General features: G+C 44.3%; 1 protein-coding gene across 1 annotated transcript; it reads left to right on the top strand.

The window, feature by feature from the left end:
• Nucleotides 1-3,633: 3,633 nt before the first annotated feature.
• On the top strand, nucleotides 3,634-18,444 carry RAB1A (RAB1A, member RAS oncogene family). Its single transcript, XM_030448591.1, has 6 exons — nucleotides 3,634-3,886; nucleotides 11,018-11,090; nucleotides 13,280-13,375; nucleotides 14,896-14,991; nucleotides 15,959-16,090; nucleotides 16,356-18,444. Exons 1-6 carry the CDS (start codon nucleotides 3,864-3,866, stop codon nucleotides 16,551-16,553), a joined length of 618 nt encoding a protein of 205 aa, XP_030304451.1. The 5' UTR covers nucleotides 3,634-3,863; the 3' UTR covers nucleotides 16,554-18,444.
• The last annotated feature ends 1,118 nt before the right edge of the window (nucleotides 18,445-19,562 follow it).

The raw sequence follows: 19,562 nt of genomic DNA, 5'->3' as shown, positions 1-19,562 counted from the left end.
GAAGGACACAGGCAGGAACCATATTATACCTGAACACTGCTGTGCTAACATGTCAGCTTTATGGGGAGGCAGTAGTGGTTAAGAAACCTGATTCCCCTTTACCTTTGGTTCAAGAACTGCTACAAAGGGAAAATAAAGACATTTTCAGGGTAAAAACTGTGGTAGAGAGCAGACTTGAACCCTGCCCTTGCTCTGTGACTGTGTGGCGTGGTTATATAGCAAAAAATATTGACTGTTTCATATGATACAAGGGTGGAAGAGGAAGGTAGAACAAATCCTATGCTCGCAGAAAACTGTTGCTTTCCACAGGCTGCAATACCCTGACAGTCCCAGTGACAGCCCTGTGGCAGAGCAGGCACATGGGCTCCATACTGCAATGCAAAAGCTGAACTCATGCAGCTGTAACATTTTTTCCTTCATCATCTGTGCTGTTTTTCCTTCTCTGTCTTCCTTCTTGCACCTGCCTGCAGCCACTGTAGTTTGCTTTCTCTCTCTCTCCTTCAGTCCCATCCCCTGCCCTTCTTTTCTCAGAACCTCCTCTGTCACACACCTTTCGTGGCCTAGGGAAAAGAGAGAAGGGAGCAGGGGATGGCAGTTCACCTGACTGGAAGCAGAAACCAGCAGGTGTCAACTTCAAAAACACAAGTTAGTGGGTCAGGATACTGCCCTGAGGTGGACAGGACTGGGGCAGGTGATGACACTACAAGGTATCTGTGCTCATGGCTCTTCCTTTCTCCTAGGCTGCTCCAGTAGAGCTCTGTAGCTGAAGCAGGGGAAATTCTGCAGCTGATTTCACCAGCAGGATAAAATAATCCTCCATTGGCACAGGCAGAAGTCAGCCCTGAAGGTATATGAATAATGTTTCCCTAACTGGCATCTTACCCTGCTCCTTGCATCGCACTCCTGTTAGTGAGAAGACAAGCACGACTTCTGTAACCACTCAGTGGTTGGTGACATTCAGGATAAACTGTGAATAGCCACTTCAGGAACGAGGAGGAACAGAGTGGAGCGTGATCTACAGGTTATAAATCATCACTCTGAACCCTGCTAGAAACCAGGCAGGGGTCCTGAACCTGTTCATCCAGTTAGACAAGTGCAGACACTCAGTTGCAGATGACATCACAGCAGCAGATGACCTCAGCCTGCAACATGGGCAGCAGAAGGCCCTCCCTGCTCCTCTTTGGAGAGCTGAAGGAGACCCACTTTTTGCATGTCACTCACACCCAGCCAAGAGCCCGGGGTTGCTGTGCTGCTGGTTCAGTCATACAGATTAAGTATGATCTCCTCAGACACGGAAGCTATTATTTCTCTGAGATGAAACTGCATCCCACGTGCTTGTTAACCTGTGCCTTACTTCAGAAGTAAATCTAATTGGCAGCTTTCATAGTTAGCTGGTGCTGCTGGAGTTGGTTTGTCCCTGTGTCTGCTCTGACTTTGCTGGATTCATTAATGTAGTGCCAAATGTGGCAGAGCCCTATTTCCTGTGACTTGTTAGCATTATTCCTCACACAGGAATAAGGAATTGGGGTGGTTGGAGCTTTTTGTTTCACTGGGGAAGAGACAAGTGAAAGCACAAATGTTAAAAATGTCCCTGCATAAACAATTTTTGTATTCAACAGAGAATGATGTGCTGTGTGATAAATGGAGTTTGTCATCTGGGGTATTCCTGCATATCTAGTCACCTTCCACAGAGCATTTCAGGAGCCAGGCTGTACAAACAAAGACTTTCAAACAATTTACAAATGTCAAATAAAATTGGTATTGTTTCACAAAGACACAAAGTAATAGGGAAAGGGAAGTAGAATCTTCAACAACAGCCACTGCAGAAGCAGAATGTGCAGTCATTTTGTGGTAGATTCATCTGTAGATTATGTTGCCTAACAAGCAATGCGAGAAAACCAAGGTAACCCAAAACCTTTTTAAACGTATTTTTTTACGACAGTCGTCACAGTTTACTGCCTTTTTTTAAGGAACTGAACAGAACTGTATTAAAACCATGAAGACGTGTGAAGTGTGGGTGACTTTTCACGATCTTACTGTGAGGGAAAAAAGGACAAGACTGTGCAGTTTCAGTTCCTCTGGGACTCAGCTCTCTCTGTTACCGTTCAATGGGATGACGACTGTTCCCGTTGGTTATTTTGGCTGTCCCTTGGTGTAGTGCCATGGCTGATGAGTTGCAGCTCAGTGGAAGTCAGTTCATGAACCAATTAACAGCTACATGGCTGCAGTAACACTCCCCAGCTTGGCCTAGGAAGCTGAAGTCCTACACACACTTACCTGCATGGGATGTTTTGATGGTCTCGTAATCCATTTGTGGTTTGTTCCTCCTGTCCTTTGAGCTGGTTAGAAGATAACCCTTGGCCAATGTATTATACTATGCCCTTTGTAATGAAATAATGTCAGATAATATGTAGTTAGTAGGGATTTAAATTCCCGAGCTGATTACAAGGAGCTGTTAAGATTTGCAGGGTTTAGCAGTGCTCTGTGTATGAATCTAGAACGATGTATATAGCGGGGCAGCAGTGTGCTCTTTCTGATAGCATTGGAAAGGTTCAGAATAAATACAAAAGCATAAACAACTAAAAATCTGATATTCTGTAAGAATTTGTTTTGCGTGGTTGACCAGAAGACTAGGTGCCTGTATACAGAATTCACCCGGTGTTAACAAGTGGTTTTCTCCGAGATGCCAGGTGTGTGGCAATCTCTCCTGGCCTGTTTCCCAGCAGTAAGATCAGCACAGCAGTATGTGTTGTGCCCATGGAATGTTACCCAACATGACTGCTTTTGATAAAAGATGCGAGGACAAGACAAGAAAATAGGGATTGTAACAAAATAGGGATTGTATCTGATTAACGCATGTGGAGAAGAGAAAGGTCTGAACTCCAGCAGGTGCCCCGCTCTCTGACCGATGTCGTGGCGCTGCCAGCCACCCTTGTTCCTGGTTTTGGTGACAACGCCTCCATTTTCGCCTCACCCGGCACCAAGGTGAGGGGCAGAACAAGGAGTCGGGCAGGCAGTCCGACCCCCTCCGCTCAGGCCGCTCTCTCTCTCCTCTTTTTAAAGGCGAAATACTTTTAACTCCTTCCCTTTCAGAGATTTAAATCCCGACGTGTAGGTGGCTGCCAGGCCCCGGCACACCCTCCTCCTCCCCCGTCTTTATAGAGGAGGAAACCTAACCGACGGGTAAAATAAGCCTCTGGCTGGGCCGTGCCGGGGGGGGCCACCTCCTGAGACGGGAGGGCAACCCGGGCGGTGGTGAGGCTGGGCGGGTCCCAGGTCGCCCGCTCGCCCCCTCCCGCCATGAGGGTGCCCGGCCCGGCCCCGCCCGGCAAGGCCCCGCCCCCCAGCTGCCCGCGCGGTGACTCGTCAGAGCTGCCACGTCTGCCCGCCGACGTCACCCTGAGCCGGCTCCTCCCCGGCCAATCGGCAGCGCCAAGTGCCGCGCCGAGCCGACGGGGCCGAGGGAAGAAAGGCCGGCCGGGGCGCATGCGCTGCCGCCGCCGCAAAGGCCGCCGGGAAAGCGAGTTCCCAATGGTCGGGCGCGGCCGCCCGGAGGCGCGGATCTTCTTCGGCCGCTAGGACTCGGTTTCCCGGCATGCCCCGCCACAGCCCCCCGGCCATGTAAGCGCTGCTCGGCGAAAGGCCGCCCCGTTTCCTGGTTGGGCTCTGGCAGCCATTTTGGGCTGAGGAGCGAGAGCGGAGGCCGCGGAGGCCGCGGAGGGGCAGCCGAGCGCCGGGAGAAGGCGGGAGCCGTTGGACGTCTGCATCCGCGGAGCGCCCACCTCGGCGGCGGGAGGTGCCAGGCCGCGAACACCCCACCTTAGAGCGCGCTCGCCGTCCCTCGGGCCGCGGGCCCCACGGACATGTCCAGCATGAATCCCGAATAGTGAGTGCGGGCCGGGGAGGAGGAGGGGGAAGGGGGCTTGTCGCGGCCCGGGGTGCAACTGCCCCGCGCCGAGGGGGACGCGATGGGTGGGCCGCGGGAGGGGAGGGAGGGAGGGCGGGCGGGCAGGGAGGCCGCCGCCGGGCCTGGCGAAGGTGGGGGGGGGAGGGGAAGGGACCTGGGAGAGAGAGAGAAGGAAGGGCCGAGCCTTCGGGCCTGAGCGACTCTTGTCAGCCAGTCGCCTGCCCCCGATCACCGAGGGAACCGTGCCCCGGAGGCCGTGCGGCGGCGGAGAGCAGGTGTTGGGCCTGCTGGTACCGTCCCCCGGGGTTTGGGTTACGGGCACCAGGGCGGCGAGTGGGGATGGGTGGTGCTGCCGGATGGTGGGCCATGAAAAGTTAATGATGTTCCTGCTAACAACCGGCGCGATGGGCCCGGTGATCCGGGCGCCTTCGGCATCTCGCCTCCCTCCCCGGGAGCGATGTCGGTGGCCAAGTAAGTATGGGCGCAGCGGATGGCGAATTTTCTGGCCTTCGAAAATGCGCATCGGAGCCCGGGCTCCAACAAGTGAGGGAGGAAAACCAGCTCTTTGTGAAAGCCGATCTTCCTGACCGGTTGCTGCTGCCAGCTTAGTAGTCAGAGGTCCACCCTTCACTTTAGCTGCAAGTCATGTGTGTGTCACATGGCTCTTGCAAAACACTTCTTGCCTATGTAGATTTTGCAACGCTGTGACTTGATAATGAAATGCTCGTGGGGCTGTCTTGAGCTGAAATAACACTTGCCTAGAAAGCTTGGTGATGGCACATTTGTTGGGTTTGGGTTTTTTTGTTGTGTTTGTATTGGTGTTTTTTTGCCGGAGCATTGGTGTTCCTCGGGTGAACATGGCCCTTTTTTCTAATGGGAGTGCCCAAAGTAAAGATGTCCGAGCTCTATGGTCAGCAGTTGTCTGTATCCTGGCAACTGTAAGAGCTGTGGTTTGCCCACCAGGATGTTGAGGACAATAAACCTCCTTTACCTCATGGACTTTTTTTGAGTAAAAAACAGGAGAGACTTGGGATTAGTTAAAAAGTGTTTTATAAATCAGCTGCTGCACTCTCAGTACTTAAGTATTGGAGAGTGTTTTTAGGATTCTCTCACTGACACTGGCTTTGCTGGCACTCCAGTTTGGGATGATGAAGCCACTGTGCCCTCTAATGTAACTGAAGTGGTTATGGTATTGAGATGCGGGCATGGTGTGATGTTGCTGGTCTAAATACCCATTGTCTGTGGATGACATTCTGAAAAACTTTTGTCCTCCAAACATGCTTTTACACAAAGCTGAAGCTACTGACTTGTGATCTCTTTTGTGCTCTTGGCTTGTGGCAACATATTGCAGGCCCTCTGGGCCCTTTAAAGTCACCTGGAGAGCAAATACGAGTAGAAGGCAAAGTAGGCATTGGTGAAAACTAAGAGATACAGCCAGGAACTCAAGTTACATCTTGGCAAGATTTCATAGCTAGCTTGCCCTTGTGGCCTCGGAAAACACTAAAAGAGCAGCTGTAGGTAGTCAGTGGGTGAAAGACCAACAAGTTGGTTGGTGCCTCTTTGCTTATAATGACTCTGGGTTAAACTCAGGTTTACCTTGCAGATTGGTGAGGTTTGTAGTGAAAAGCTGCCTGCAAAGTGCTAGGCTGCTGACACTGTCTGTGCAGAAACATGAAGAAGTTTTTTTCTGTGGTTTTTTACCTTTTTGGAAGTCTCTTAGCCTCTCTAGAGAGATGCAGGGAGGAGTTCCCTGCATTGATACTAAATGCTGCTCTGAAGACAGGAAAGACGTTTGGAAGGAAACTTGTTCTCCATGAAGAGCGCTCATTCCTGGTAGAGAGGACAGCTGAGTTCTTGAAAGTGAAACAAAGAGGAGAAGCTGAGGTTTAATTTGTAGTATTAAATTGCCACTTCCTGATGGAGTTGTGTCTGCAGGATGAGGATTGGACATGGGAAGGGTGTGGTGAGATGGACAGAAAATATCTGTTGCTGTAATATGGATCAATGTTAAACCAGGAATAAGGTTTACAGGATTATGACATTAATGTGTAACAGATTCAGGTACAGATGTCCTTTCAGAAGTGCCTTGTATATAATGTGACACATTCTCACTTTATCACAGCTTCAGATCAGGCTGTAGCCCCGAATCCTTTCTCTGGGGCATGCCAGAACTATCTGAGGTCAGTGGGATAGCTAGAGAAAATTTATTAATAAAAATATTTGTCTCCTTAAAGATCTGTCACCTTCTATTTTCCTGGTAAAGCTACAGGATTAGAAGCTATGGGTGTGAGGGTTTGAAGGGTGGTGTGGTGCATGGGTGGTGTGTGAGCTTCCATGAAACTTCAGAGCTGTAGAACAGCCTAGTGGAGTAGTTAATACACTTGCTCATTTTAGCAAAGGAGCTGAAGAGGGCTGGATAAGATATTAGTGCTGGCATCTGGAAGCTGAATTCTCAAAACATCTGCCCACCTATCACTGGGGTATATTTCTTCTGTATTCCTCCCCTCCCTTATGGTGTTTAAGTGAGCAAAATGTCAATATTGACACTGTTGTGACTGGATAGGTCAGGTTCAGTGCTTCCTACCCCTTTTTTCAGCTTGCATACAGTAGGCTGACTAGTATAAACACACTGGTGAGTGAAATAACAGCCAAGTGATACCGGGAATTAATCTTGATCAATGCTCTGTAGTCTGTGTCTTGTTCTAGCTGCCTTCTTCAAGGGGGAGTTGGGGAAATCATATGGGTTTGGGAGTAAATCTCTTTTTTGTTTTTCATTCTTCAGTGTTGGAGAATACTTGTGTAGGGATTTTTCAGTCTTGTGTGAGGGTGTTCAGTAGGTAATGATTGAGTGACAGCTTCCAAGTTACTGGAATCACCCCAAACTGTTTGTGTTCTAACCTTTCTAAATGGCAGTCTGCAGTGCACAGTGGCATTGTGTCTTCTGCAGTCTTTTTACTTACACAGGCAGTGTGTAATCAGTGACAGTCATGTTCCTCCTCAGAATTTCTTGGGTGGTGGAACAAAGTCTGTGGATTTGAGGCTGCTGTGAGTACCTGTTTACAGTAAACTTGCAGCTGACATCAGTGATAAAAGCTGATTCCAGCAGTTCCTTGTTAGAGATGGATGACTACCCAGTCTTCTCTATTTTAGCATAAAATCTTGGCATTTAGAAAAAAGTCCTCATGTGTCTACCTGTATAAACCAACAGTATTGTAGGGGCCCACAGGTCCCTTGTTCCATGCAGCTTTGCCCAGGTCTGTCCTCAGTTGACTTCTTGGTCTTCTGCCGAACTTGCTGCCTATTGCATGGAGAACTCAAGAGGATGCTGCAAAGATGTCAAGGTTGTTTTGGAGATGTTTGGGTTTTTTTGCAAGACTTATTTAAATGTGCATATCTATTCTTTATCTTTTTGTCAAGAGGAAGTTATCATATCCTCTTCTAGATGGGGAGGATTTGAAAGCCTCACTCTTACTGACAGTACCTACATGCATTCTTCCAGTCTGTTCTTTATTATAGCTGCTTGTGGAATCGGTGAGAATTAGATGAATGATAAATCTGAATTCACACCATCTTCAAGAAGTGTGGAGAAGGCTATACTGCATAGCTCAGCCTGCTTTATGAAGGCTGCCTGAGCTGGAAGAGCTGATGTCTTCATATTTGAAGAGCAAAATTCAGTGCCTTCAGAAATGAATCTGTGGCTCTTCAGGAGCAAATATTAATAACCTGCATGGCTTGTTGGACACACTGCTATAGTTGAACCCATCAACACAAATAATCCTGTCGGTGTAGTTCAGTCTAGAAATAGACTTGTGTAAATTTTTATATCTTGTGATCATTTTTGGTTGATTTGAACTGTTGGTGTACCCTGCGAGCTGTCTCTAAAATTGTCATATGTCTCATTTGGTTCTCAAGGCCCTGATACAGGTACCTGGTGTATTTTAGAAGGTCCTAAAACAACGGGACCTAGAAAGGAAGGTACTATATCATACGGAATATGGAATTATCTTAATATTTTAAAATATTAAAAAAAAAGTAGTAAGCTCCTACCTGAATTATCTCTGAATTGATTCAGGTCTAAGGTCAGTCTTGCTTACCAGGCAACACTGGGGTTTTGTGATGAAATACCCATTTCTAGGGCCAGAGACAGAGCTAACTCAGTCAAGGCTGTTTTAAGCCATGCTACAGCCTGACTGGCACAGGTGTTGCTGGTGGGGGTGAGGCAGATGGCTAAAGTCACTGTTCCTACCCCTTTTTTCAGCTTGCATAGAGTAGGCTGACTAGTATAAACACCCTGGTGAGTGAACTAACAGCCAAGTGGTATCGGGAATTAATCTTGATCAATGTTCTGTGGTTGTCACTTGCTTCTGGAAGTACCAAATTGAGTGAAGGTCTTAATAGCAAAAATGTCAAACCCAGTATTTAAGGCTTCTGGGTTATTTTCACATTAAGAATAGTGCTGTGTATTAACCCTTATCATTCTCGTTTGCTTCTGAATAGTCAAAATTTAATAGAAGATTAAGATATGTTTGGGAGCTGCTTTTCAGCACTAAGAGTAACAGAGGCAGACATATTACCTGATGTTTGAGAGCTGGGAAGAGCTGAATTCCCCTTAGAAGAAAAGGCAGGCTCTTAAATGAATATTTCAGACTTGTAGCTGAAGCCTTACCTACACCAGGAATTAATTTTTTTCTCCCCACTAATTTTAGGGAAAACAATATATGGCAATATTCATGTGTTGCCATTCTTAAGGGGATTATAACATGCTGCAAGCTCTAATACTTTAAAGTGTATTTGTGCTTACTGTAAATAATAATTTAACTTCAGGATTGCTGAAAATTCTGGTTTTGCAGTGAGCTAAACAACCAAAAATTCCTGCTTAAGTAGGAAGGAGCTGTTTGAAGGCTCAGGCAACTGTGACTTCAGTTTATGCTAATTCTGGGGAAGAAGGAATAGGTTTAACAGTGGACCAGGTCTCTGATGCACTTTACCTTTGTCTCCAGGTTAGGTAGAATTACTCTGCTACTCTTGGGGAATAAAATTATTAGTAGGGGTAAAAAGTTTAAATGTCTCTTACTAAAGTTATTGGGTAACCTCTTGCCTACTGTTCCTGGGTGATGGTGGTGGTTTTAAGGCAGCAGAGGGTAACAATTAACACTGCTCAGTGCCGCCCCACTTCAGTGATCCTTGGGCTTTAAACACTTTTATCAGAAAAAAAGCACAGCTGTGTATCTTCCACCACTAGGCTGTCAGTGTAAATGTGGTGGATTTTCTTCAGGTGGAGCCTGAGCAAGGCACACAGGGAAGCAGCACTCAGGCCTCCAGGTTGTGAGGTGATTTTTTTGTCACCTTATGGGTGGGTCCAAACTTCAAGAAACATATTTTGTCTATGAACACTTGCAAGTGTTCAGGCAATAGTACTGCTTCTGGGTCAGTAATAATGCTTCAGCTGTCTTGAAACTATTAAGCTCTGTGGGTTGTGATGTAACTTACCTCCACTGAACATTTTGGGTTGATAACTCATTCTGTGAAAGCCATCTTCTCTTCAGTGCATGACTTGACAGGTGGAGTAGTGAATTCTGTGGCCATAAACTGCTAAGATATTGACTTTTTTTAAAATACCTTGAGTGTTTTTAGCTGTTCATTGACAGGGAAAGTTGCATTTCTAAGGATCAGCTTACTAGTTGCTACATTCACCACTTCTCATTTCTCTAGCCTTGACAGAAGCAATGCAGAAGCTCATGAAGGTTTCAGTTGAGCCTGTTCTTGCAGCCAGGCACCAGCCAGGATGATGGGCATTTGGGCACTGGAGCAGAGGAGTAGTCCAAAGCCCAGCAGTTGACCATCTGCTTGGCTGTTACCAGATGAGGAGGGATGCAGTTTCCTGGCTGGATTCCTGCCAGGCAGGGTCCATGCCAATGTTGGGGAATAATAGGTGGGGACAGTTGACTTCAGGCATTTGCATGTGCTTTACCTTCTCAGTTTGGTTAAGCAGGCATAGAAATACCTAAACTCATCTGGTTGAATTAGAACAGGACTTAATCCTGTATACTGCAGGTACTGAAGAGTTGTAAACCTACAGTGGGTTAGTCTAATACTTGCAAAGCAAAATAACTTTTCGAAGTGATGGTTTGTTGCTTTTTCTCTGATGCTTGATCTCTAGTATTAAACTGCCCATTACTCATCTGACTAACACAAAATCTGATGTTTTTCTAAGAATGAAATCTTCACTACTCTTCCAAGTGTATGACTAGGCTGATCATTGATGCTTGTTCCCTCAGAGTTGGAATGACTCAACATTAAACAACAACAAAAAAATTATTGCCTCTTCCAAAGTGACTTGAGAATTACTAATATATCACCTGATACCCTCTAGTAAATGAATGTATCTTCATCTGGCAATGGCTTTAGCTTTATTATAGTTCCTGAAAGGCAAGTGGAGTATGTGGTTACTGTCAGCTGTTAACAGTTTGTTGTGGAAGCTGGACATTCATTTTGCAGGGCAGTAAACTTGGTGCTCATAGTTTGTATACTTAAATTGCATATTGTGCTGTTGGATTCTGATGAACTTCAATTTGCATTACTTAAACAGGGGACGGAATTGGGTGGTTTTGGGCAGCTACATAGTACTTGTGAAACTGGGCAGTGGACCTAAGCCTTTGACTTTAAAGATTTTGCAAAGATAATGGCTCAATTGCTTAACTGGGGACAGCAGGGTATTACTACCATCTGCATCTTACTGGAGTCACTCAACCAAACTTAAGGCTTGCACTTAATTGTGAAACATTGTTTTAATCTTAGCTAGACCACAAAGGGCTGAAGTAGGACTGTGTTTGTCTTGGTGGTAGTCACACTAATATCCCCAGAGTAACTTCCTACAAAAGCACAATCATACACAAAAATGCTGTGTTCAGAGCACCTACACTTCCCTTATCAAGTAAATTAAGTAAATTGTTACAATATGTAAACTGGATAGAGAAGTTTGGAGTTGCAGGTGACTTCCCTAGCAGTGAAATAATTTAACTTTCTCAAACATCATAGTATACTAGATAAAAGGAACTTGGTTTGTGATAGTGTTCTTCATTAAGTGACTTTTTTTTTTCCCTTCTGCAGTGACTATTTATTCAAGCTACTTCTGATTGGAGACTCCGGTGTTGGGAAATCTTGCCTTCTACTTAGATTTGCAGTAAGTGATCATGCTTTAAAACTTTATGTAAAAAAGCACCAGCTACTTGGCAAGAACTTCTCTGCTACAAGAACTACTTGAAAGCACTGCTGTCTGTCAGGTCTGGTATACCAAGCAATGACTGAAGTATTGCAAAACCCTCCTGTCTCCTGCATTCTTTCCTAGCAGATTTATTTGTTTAATACAGAATGACTTAAGTGGACATAGTCTTGACATTATTTTAAATTCTCATTTTCCTGTTACTTTGAGAACAAGATATCCTAATTTGACTTCCATCATTACCCTAGTGGCAGAACACTAAAGACCATACTTCAATTCTGGGATGTGTGCCTTCAGGCATGAAGAGTACAAATGTGTCAGGGCTGATCTTGATCTTGATCAGTTACTACTTGATCTGAATATTTTCAGTCAGATTAAGTCTGAAATCTTCACTAAGAAGGCCCACTGATTGCTTAGCCAGAGGAAGTAGTAATTTAAATAATACTCTAGTAATAATAAGACCTTATGGTTCCTTTAGTGAATGAGTGTCTAAATAAATGTTGAGATGGCTGGTGGGCTGCTATGGCTGAAATTTGAGGCAAAAAGCTCTAGTTTTCTGGAAAATTTAAAACTGGTTTGATAGCTGTGAGTATAAAAAGCTGGAGTCTGGTGAACTCCTTATCTGTGCCCGTGCCAAAGGGCAGCTTTATGTTGCCATGGGAGGAGAGGAAGGAAGGGAGAATCTGGGGCATTAGTTTAGAAACTCGAGTTTCTAAACTACTGCAAGATGATGGCAGCAGTTTCACAGCCTCAGCAGTTGCTCTGAGCACCCCTGGAAAGAGCTGCTTGTGTTTCATGTTTAATAAGAAATAGTGGTCTGGTGAATGCAAACAGCATCACTGAAGTTAAAGCTATTACCACCGCTGTTTGTGCAGTATTAGGACAGGGAGACACTAAACCCAGTATGAACACTAGGAAAACGTTACCTGCTCTGCTCATGGAACTGGAAGCAGTGGAATGGAGGTGACACCAGAGCTGGAGGAGTACTCCCAGAGCAGTCTAGCCTGCTTCACTTGCAGATACTTTTGAATTAATTTTGGCTTCATGTGAGTAACCCAACTTTTCTTTTTTGATAGCCAGCTTAAGTTTGTGCTTAGTTTTGATATTTCTTCAATTAAGTAACTTTCTTCTTTAGAAGGCTGGCATTCTAACAAATCTATTTTACTTCTAGGTAGAGAATTATCACAGCATTCACTTACCTGTGTTCTTTCTGCTGCAGGTTAAACAGCATCAGGCTTTTTAAACATAACCTATTGAGTATTGAAATGTTAAGGAAATAAATGTCATGTCATTCTAAAAGGCTTAATGCTTTATGCTTCCTTGCAGGAGTAACACCTAAGGTGTCTTCATAACTAAAAGAAAAACGTTGCTTTTGTGATTTATAAAAACATAGATATGAAGCCTTTTGTGATGTATATTACATGAAGTTCTAGCCTACTGGTTACTTTGGGAATAAAAATTTCCTTCATGCTAGCAGCCAGAAGGTAGCATAGACTGATCCAGGGTTTCATGTGTGCCTTAAGGCCTGCTGGAGACTCTGCAGTTAGGTCCATGCAAGCTGTTAAACCAGTGCTGGTTTTCCTTCCTGTATTAACACAGACAGCAGTGCAGAGTACTTAACACAAGTACCCAAGCTGTAACTCTAAACTCCCTTAGCAACCAGCTGTGGCAACAGAGGATCTGGAACTGAGATGTGAGTGCCACTGAGGCACAGCCTCTGACCTGTTGTAGATAGTTTGCTGTGTAATACAGATGAGAAGCCATCAAAGCAAAGTAAAAATCTGAGGCATTTTAATAACCATAGTTACTCTAATTAGCTCTTTAGTCTGCCAGCACAAGCAAAGTCTGTTTTAAGCTACAGTTCAGAAGGACTTAACACTACAGGATTTCTAGAAAAGAGGTTTTCTGAGTAGTTTTTGGAACATAAACCGTGTTATGTGAGGTGCCTTTAAAAAAACTGCTGAAATTTTGAAGAGTAAATACTCAGTGAAAGTGCCTAGTGACGTATTGGACTTTGCCATGAACGATCAGACTTTTTGGTAGGGAATTAAGTACCTTTGTCTGCCTGGTGCCTGCCTGTGGCATAATAAAGTGTAGGTGACTGTAGAAGAAGTGCAGCTGTCTTGACTCCTGTTTGCTCTTTTTTCTAGGATGACACGTACACAGAAAGTTACATCAGCACGATTGGTGTGGACTTCAAAATCAGAACTATAGAATTAGATGGGAAAACAATCAAGCTTCAGATAGTAAGTAGTGTTTCTCAACTCCTGGGTACTTTAATCTGTCGAAGCACCGAATGACATTCACAACTACTGGTAGTTGTCTTTCAAGTGTAATCATTAAAATTTAAGCAGTATCTTCCCAGTTACAAGAGGCTAGGCTGTTTTTCTAAAATTTCCTGTGACCTGTCCTTAAAGAAGGATGGTTATCAGGGCTGTCAGCCTGGAAGAGGAAAAGACTTGGAAATGTATTTTCCTGGGAAAAAAAGAAAGCTTAAGTATTTAAAAGGCACTATAGGCTGCAAGCTGAATAAGGGTAGAATCCTGTGCTGGAGGTCTCCAATAACAGAACTGGTGTAGTTCTGCAGTATTTGGCAAGGATCTGTGCAAGTGTGAAAGCACATAGTTGTCTAAGATGCCTGAATTCTGCAGCAGCTGCTTAGTACCAGGCTGCACTGGCTGCTGCTGCTGGAAACTCTACTTTTGTTGACCTGAATGGAAAAACTGACATAAACACCAACATGCTGGCCTGCCTGCCTTAGCACTGGGTAGTGTTTTCTTGCTCTGCTTTTGGCCTTTTGCTTGGAATAAGCAGGGAAGTTGGCAGTTCTTTCCTCTAATCTTGAAGCACTCTAAAAGGGTGACTGGTGTAATGAAATCTAATACCTATGCAAGGTCACACAATCCTTGTCAGCCACTGCTTCCAGCTCAAGCAGAGGCTCTCAGGACTTGAAGGCAATGACTCAGGGATTCCAGACTGTGTTGTGAAGCAGGAGTCCAGGTTGTGGCCAGAAGCCTAAGCCTGAATCTGAGCCTCCAGACTCTAATGTATGCTCTGAGTCCAGAGCAGCCCACTAGGAAATGCTGCCACTGCTGAAGTCCGTCTCTTAAGTCTGATGATTCTTAATGTGCAGGTAGCCCTTTTATTGACATGGCTCTAGGGAGAGAAATGTCTGGGTGAGTGCTGGTCCTGTCCTGCTGGGACATGAGATCAAGCACTTCATTAACTTGGCAGGAGAAGGGTTTGGTTTGAATTGTTGGTCTTCATCCCCTGAAGAGCATGTTGCTTTTAAATACTTTTCCTGCAACTGGTGTAGCAAAGGAGCTGAAGGGAGTGGTCATGCTAAAGACCCACATATCTCTGACCTTTTCCTTAACAGGTTTTCAAGCCCTGGTGCACATTTATTCTGACCACTGAACCATTGCTTCTTCACGGGTCAAAACTGCTTATTGTTTTTCTCAGTGAGATCTCTTGACTGCACTTGTCTGAAACCAAACAAAGTGAGATCTCTTGACTGCACTTGTCTGAAACCAAACAAATGTGTGCTTCTAGAAAAGCACCTACTGAAGTGTAATTCTCCTCAGTTAAAATGTCTTGGTCTTCTCAGATCCCTTGTGATGCCCACAGCTTCGGAGCCACTTCTGTAGCCGTGGCTTGGATATGCTCATAGTTGGATGGGGAGTCAGCTGAGCTGCATTTCTGCAAACTGGTGTGTGACACTGGCACAGCTGCATTGCAGCAACTGATCTTACCATTTGCCTTGCAGTGGGACACAGCAGGACAGGAGAGGTTTCGCACTATCACTTCCAGTTACTATAGAGGCGCTCATGGCATCATAGTTGTGTATGATGTTACAGATCAGGTAAGTGTTAAACCTGTGCATGGAGAGTTTCTCACATCTGAAGTACGTTAGGCTGATAAGTAAAAAGAGAATTTAACAACTCAGCTCTTAAGGACACAGTGATGATGTTCCTCAAGCTGTGTGAATGTTTATCAAGCTCAGTGTGTGTGCTGGTCCGGTTTGGTGCTGAACAGAAATAAAGTGTTGGGATCTGTGGCTCTGAAGCAGTTGTATCTTAGGGTTAGCCTAAAACTGGGTGGGTGGGTAACTGATTGTTCTATGTGAACACTTCTCAGCTTTCTTTGGTAGCAGGAAGTCTGAGTTACTGATGGAAGTTGCTGAAGGATTTCTGAATGTCCTTGAACTTTGGTCTACAGTAAAAACTGGCATTTGAAACTGAAAATTATCAGCACCTATGCAGGATACAACTGAGCCAGTGTTTCTGTGAAAGGATCTCTGAAGATTACTGGTGCAGTTGTCTGGTTTGAAGGGTTCCCAGGAAGTGTAGCTTCCTGAAAAAGAACTGTTGCTAAGGCATAGCAGTTCTGTATTTCTGGAATCAAAGGTGGTTCTAGCATCTCTACAACAATGTGGTTTGCACCCAATATATGATGCTTTGTAAATGTCTGTGACTCTTCTGATTTCAGCTGTGTGCTGTGCTTTTTATCTCTGCTGCTGGAGGAGGAAGAGTCCCAGGTGGTAAAAGTTCTTGACTTTTCAAGAGACAGCAGAGAAAAATAAGTGGGAGGAGGGGAAGGAGAGAGCAGGAAGGGAGGAAGGGCAGATTTGTAGGGCTTGGAGCATGGACTGGGGAGCCTTACAAACCCTGTGCTGACTCTCCCCTCCTCAGGCAGTCAGGGGTGTGCTGTAGCACTCTCCAGTGGTCGTGAACCACGCTGTAAGTACACTGCTTGGTGTTCTTTCCTGGCAATTACTGAACAATTTCCTCTTGGTTAAGGGTCTTGCTTACAGTTATTTTATCTCCTAGGAGTCTTTCAATAATGTAAAGCAGTGGCTGCAGGAGATAGACCGTTATGCCAGTGAAAACGTCAACAAGTTGTTGGTGGGGAACAAATGTGATCTGACCACAAAGAAAGTAGTAGACTATACAACAGCAAAGGTATGTTGGTATTGATGTGTGTTTGCTTTGGTTGAGCACCTAGGCCTGGGTCATAACGCAGAGGAGTCCTCCAGTTGTGGTGCACGTAAGTGTCTTGGTGTTAAGGTGCCATAAATGCAAGAAGTGTTACAACCCCCTGCAGTGAAGGTCATCCTCAGACTGGAGTTTGGGAAGTGGGGTGGAGGAGCTTGCAACTCATCCAGCAGTGCGTCAGGAAACAGGGTGAGGTATATGAGCTTACTGTTCACTGTTTCTTAATTTGCAGGAATTTGCAGATTCTCTTGGAATACCGTTTTTGGAAACCAGTGCAAAGAATGCCACAAATGTAGAACAGTCTTTCATGACCATGGCTGCTGAGATTAAAAAGCGAATGGGTCCGGGAGCGACAGCTGGTGGTGTGGAGAAGTCCAATGTTAAAATTCAGAGCACTCCAGTCAAGCAGTCTAGTGGAGGTTGCTGCTAAAACCTGCCTCCCCCCTTTTGTCTCACAACAATGAATTTGCAATCTGAACCCAAGTGAAAAAAAAAAATAAATAAAAATTGCCTGAATTGTACTGTATGTAGCTGCACTACAACAGATTCTTACCGTCTCCACAAAGGTCAGAGATTGTAAATGGTCAATACTGACTTTTTTTATTCCCTTGACTCAAGACAGCTAACTTCATTTTCAGAACTGTTTTAAACCTTTGTGTGCTGGTTTATAAACGTGTAATCCTTGTTGCTTTTCCTGATACCAGACTGTTTCCTGTGGTTGGTTAGGATGTATTTTTGTTTTGATGTTTCTATTGGCATGTTTAGATGTCAGGTTTAGTCTTCTGAAGATGAAGTTTAGCCATTTTGTATCAAACAGCACAACAGTGTCTGTCACTTTCCATGCATAAAATTTAGTAAGATATATGTAAGATCTGATTTGCTAGTTCCTTCTTGTAGAATTATAAATGGAAAGATCACACTATCTGATTAATAGTTTCTTCATACTCTGCATATAATTTGTGGCTGCAGAATATTGTAATTTGTTGCACAATATGTAACAAAACTGAAGAAATGTTTAATAAATATTGTACTTATTGGAAGTAATATCAAACTGTATGGTGATAAATATTGTCTTAATTTGTATGGCTAAGGGGGAAATCAGGCTTGCATTGTGCACAAAAAGTATCTGTGTGCAGCCATGGCTCTCAGACCTTCTAGTTGCAGGGAAGGTCTCTGGTCTACTAAAACTAGTGATTATGGCTCAAAAGCCTGAGTTGTCATGGTGCTTAAGGCACAAATGCTGTACCACAAACACCCAGCCAAGGTTGGAGGAGGCATAATGCGCTCTGAATGTACAACAGTTCCCTAACTTAGTCTTGGAACTTAATTTATTTCTCAAGGACTCGATGTAGGGAATTCCTGTCTGCTTTGGCTGTGGTAGGGGAGAGAGCAGTATTTCCCTCACATCAGTGGCTTCAGTGTAACCTTGAGGTGGTATAACTTTCTACCAATATTATGGGTTTTTTTCTATATACTGTTAATTCCATCCTCTTTTAATCAGTACTCTTCTGAGTTAGTGCAACAGCTTAGCTTCTATTCTGTTATGCACAGAGGCATCAGAAGGATGAAACGGGGACAGTAAGGCCCCACCACAGACTGTTGCTCAACGTAGGCGCGATCTTAAACAATTTGGAACTAACCAGCAGCCAAGAGGTTTTTGAACAGTGTGTGATTCTTTGTACAGAGCTAATCAAATCATTAGTGCCTGATGTCTAGCTAAAAGCCACAGGAAAGCTAGCCTATAACACTTCCTATACGTGTAAAATTGTTCAGCTTTATCTAAACTCAAATGTTCAGCCTATTCTGTAAATAGTCTCATGTTTGAAAGACCATGTAACATTCCCCTAGTAGTAAATACACCCTGTGATAGTAAAAATATAGCCTAGGTATGTTGTGAGGTATAAACTAAAATTGGTGCAAATATCCTCTTTTTTTGGGGGGGAGGGGGGATGACTTTGGCTAACAGCTTTCTTCAACATAGTTGCATCAATCAACAGGCAATTGTAATACATAAAGTATTGTCATGGTTAAGTTGAACTCTTCCACTTAAAACCTTCACAATAAAGTGATGTGCTTTCTATTAGAGATGTGCTTGTTGGTATAATTCATTATATAATGTGACCTGCTCCTCCTGGGGAGCAGGAGCAGTAGGACTAGTGAGTGCTGCTAAGATCAGGAAGCAAACCTGAAGGAGGTGTATTTGAGGGTAAAACATCTTCCCTGCAGAGAAGTGCACAAATGAACTTAAATGTTGAGATGCCTGCTACATACTATCCAAAACAATGTTAATATATACAGTAATAAAAGCATTGCAAAACCAACTTGGGCTACACCAGTTGTTTGGTGGTGATTTTTTTTTTTCCCTCCCCCAAGTCCTTACTGTGTTACTGTGCTGGTGCTGTTGGAGCCTGTGGAAGAGGGTAGAGCAGGCCTAAAAATCCTGGACTAGGGCACTATAGCTTCTTATCTGTGAGCTGAAGCAGTAAATACCTTTGACATAATGGCTCAGGCTCAAGCCTTGGAAGTGGTAGCAGACAGACAGCTGTAGCCTTTTGTCACACATGACTCCCATCCTGCCCTGTCACTGGCTTTGTTTAAGTGTCACCCTGAATGTCCATAGGTATAGGACCTGGTGTCAGTAAAGCTGGTGAGATCACTTTCACTGTAATCATTTGTGGGTTCCTTTTTTGTTGTTGAATTGTCACCTACAACTTGGCAAGAAAAAAAAGCCATTTAAGGTACAATTTTCTACCTCCCTCAATAATTAGGTGGAAGGTGGGAGAGTATATAAAAAAAAAACAAACCATAAAACCTGGTGCTATTCATAACTGCTGCAGTTTCACTGTTCTTTCACCTTCTAACTTGCACAGGACAGACACACCACTTTGTTCTGTTCCCAAGAATGGGAGGAAATGATGTATTCTGCACAAGAACATAATGAGCATCATTTAGTTTAAAGGTTAATTAAAGCTAAGTACCAACATTCTGTAGCTGGCTGTAATTTTATGGCCACTTGCTTTCTTACACTGTTTCAGAGATGCCCTTCTCTGTTGCAGGAAGGGTCTGAAAACCCTTTATGGGTGTTTTGTGAACAGTGATGAGCTGTACAAGCTTTAAGAAGGGAAAGGCACAACTCCTCACCCAGGAAAACCAGCACAGCACTAACAACCACTACAAATAACAAGTAACAGCAGTTTATATAAAAAACTGCTTCTTCCCCGAGTGTGCTCACCTGCTTATGATTTTATTGTGCATCACAGAGCAAATTGGCTCTTTGTGCTTATGCATAAGAAAACTGAAAATTAACCAGGCTCTGCTTCAGCAGGGAATGGTGCTCATAAACAAAGAGGTCAGTTTGCTCGCAAGAACCAGGAGGAGCTGCTATTTCTTGGCTTCTAGCACCTATTTTTGAAGAGCATAAACAAAACAGAACACAGCT

This window comes from Calypte anna, chromosome 3 (assembly GCF_003957555.1).
Source record: "Calypte anna isolate BGI_N300 chromosome 3, bCalAnn1_v1.p, whole genome shotgun sequence".
Classification (NCBI taxonomy): domain Eukaryota; kingdom Metazoa; phylum Chordata; class Aves; order Apodiformes; family Trochilidae; genus Calypte; species Calypte anna.
This window is presented reverse-complemented; position numbering and strand designations above follow the sequence as displayed.

Coding starts and splice junctions, on each gene's coding strand:
- RAB1A (XM_030448591.1), top strand. CDS start 3,864: ATGTCCAGCATGAATCCCGAATA. Junction 11,091..13,279: donor GCCTTCTACTTAGATTTGCA/GTAAGTGATCAT, acceptor TCTTTTTTCTAG/GATGACACGTACACAGAAAG. Junction 16,091..16,355: donor TAGACTATACAACAGCAAAG/GTATGTTGGTAT, acceptor CTTAATTTGCAG/GAATTTGCAGATTCTCTTGG.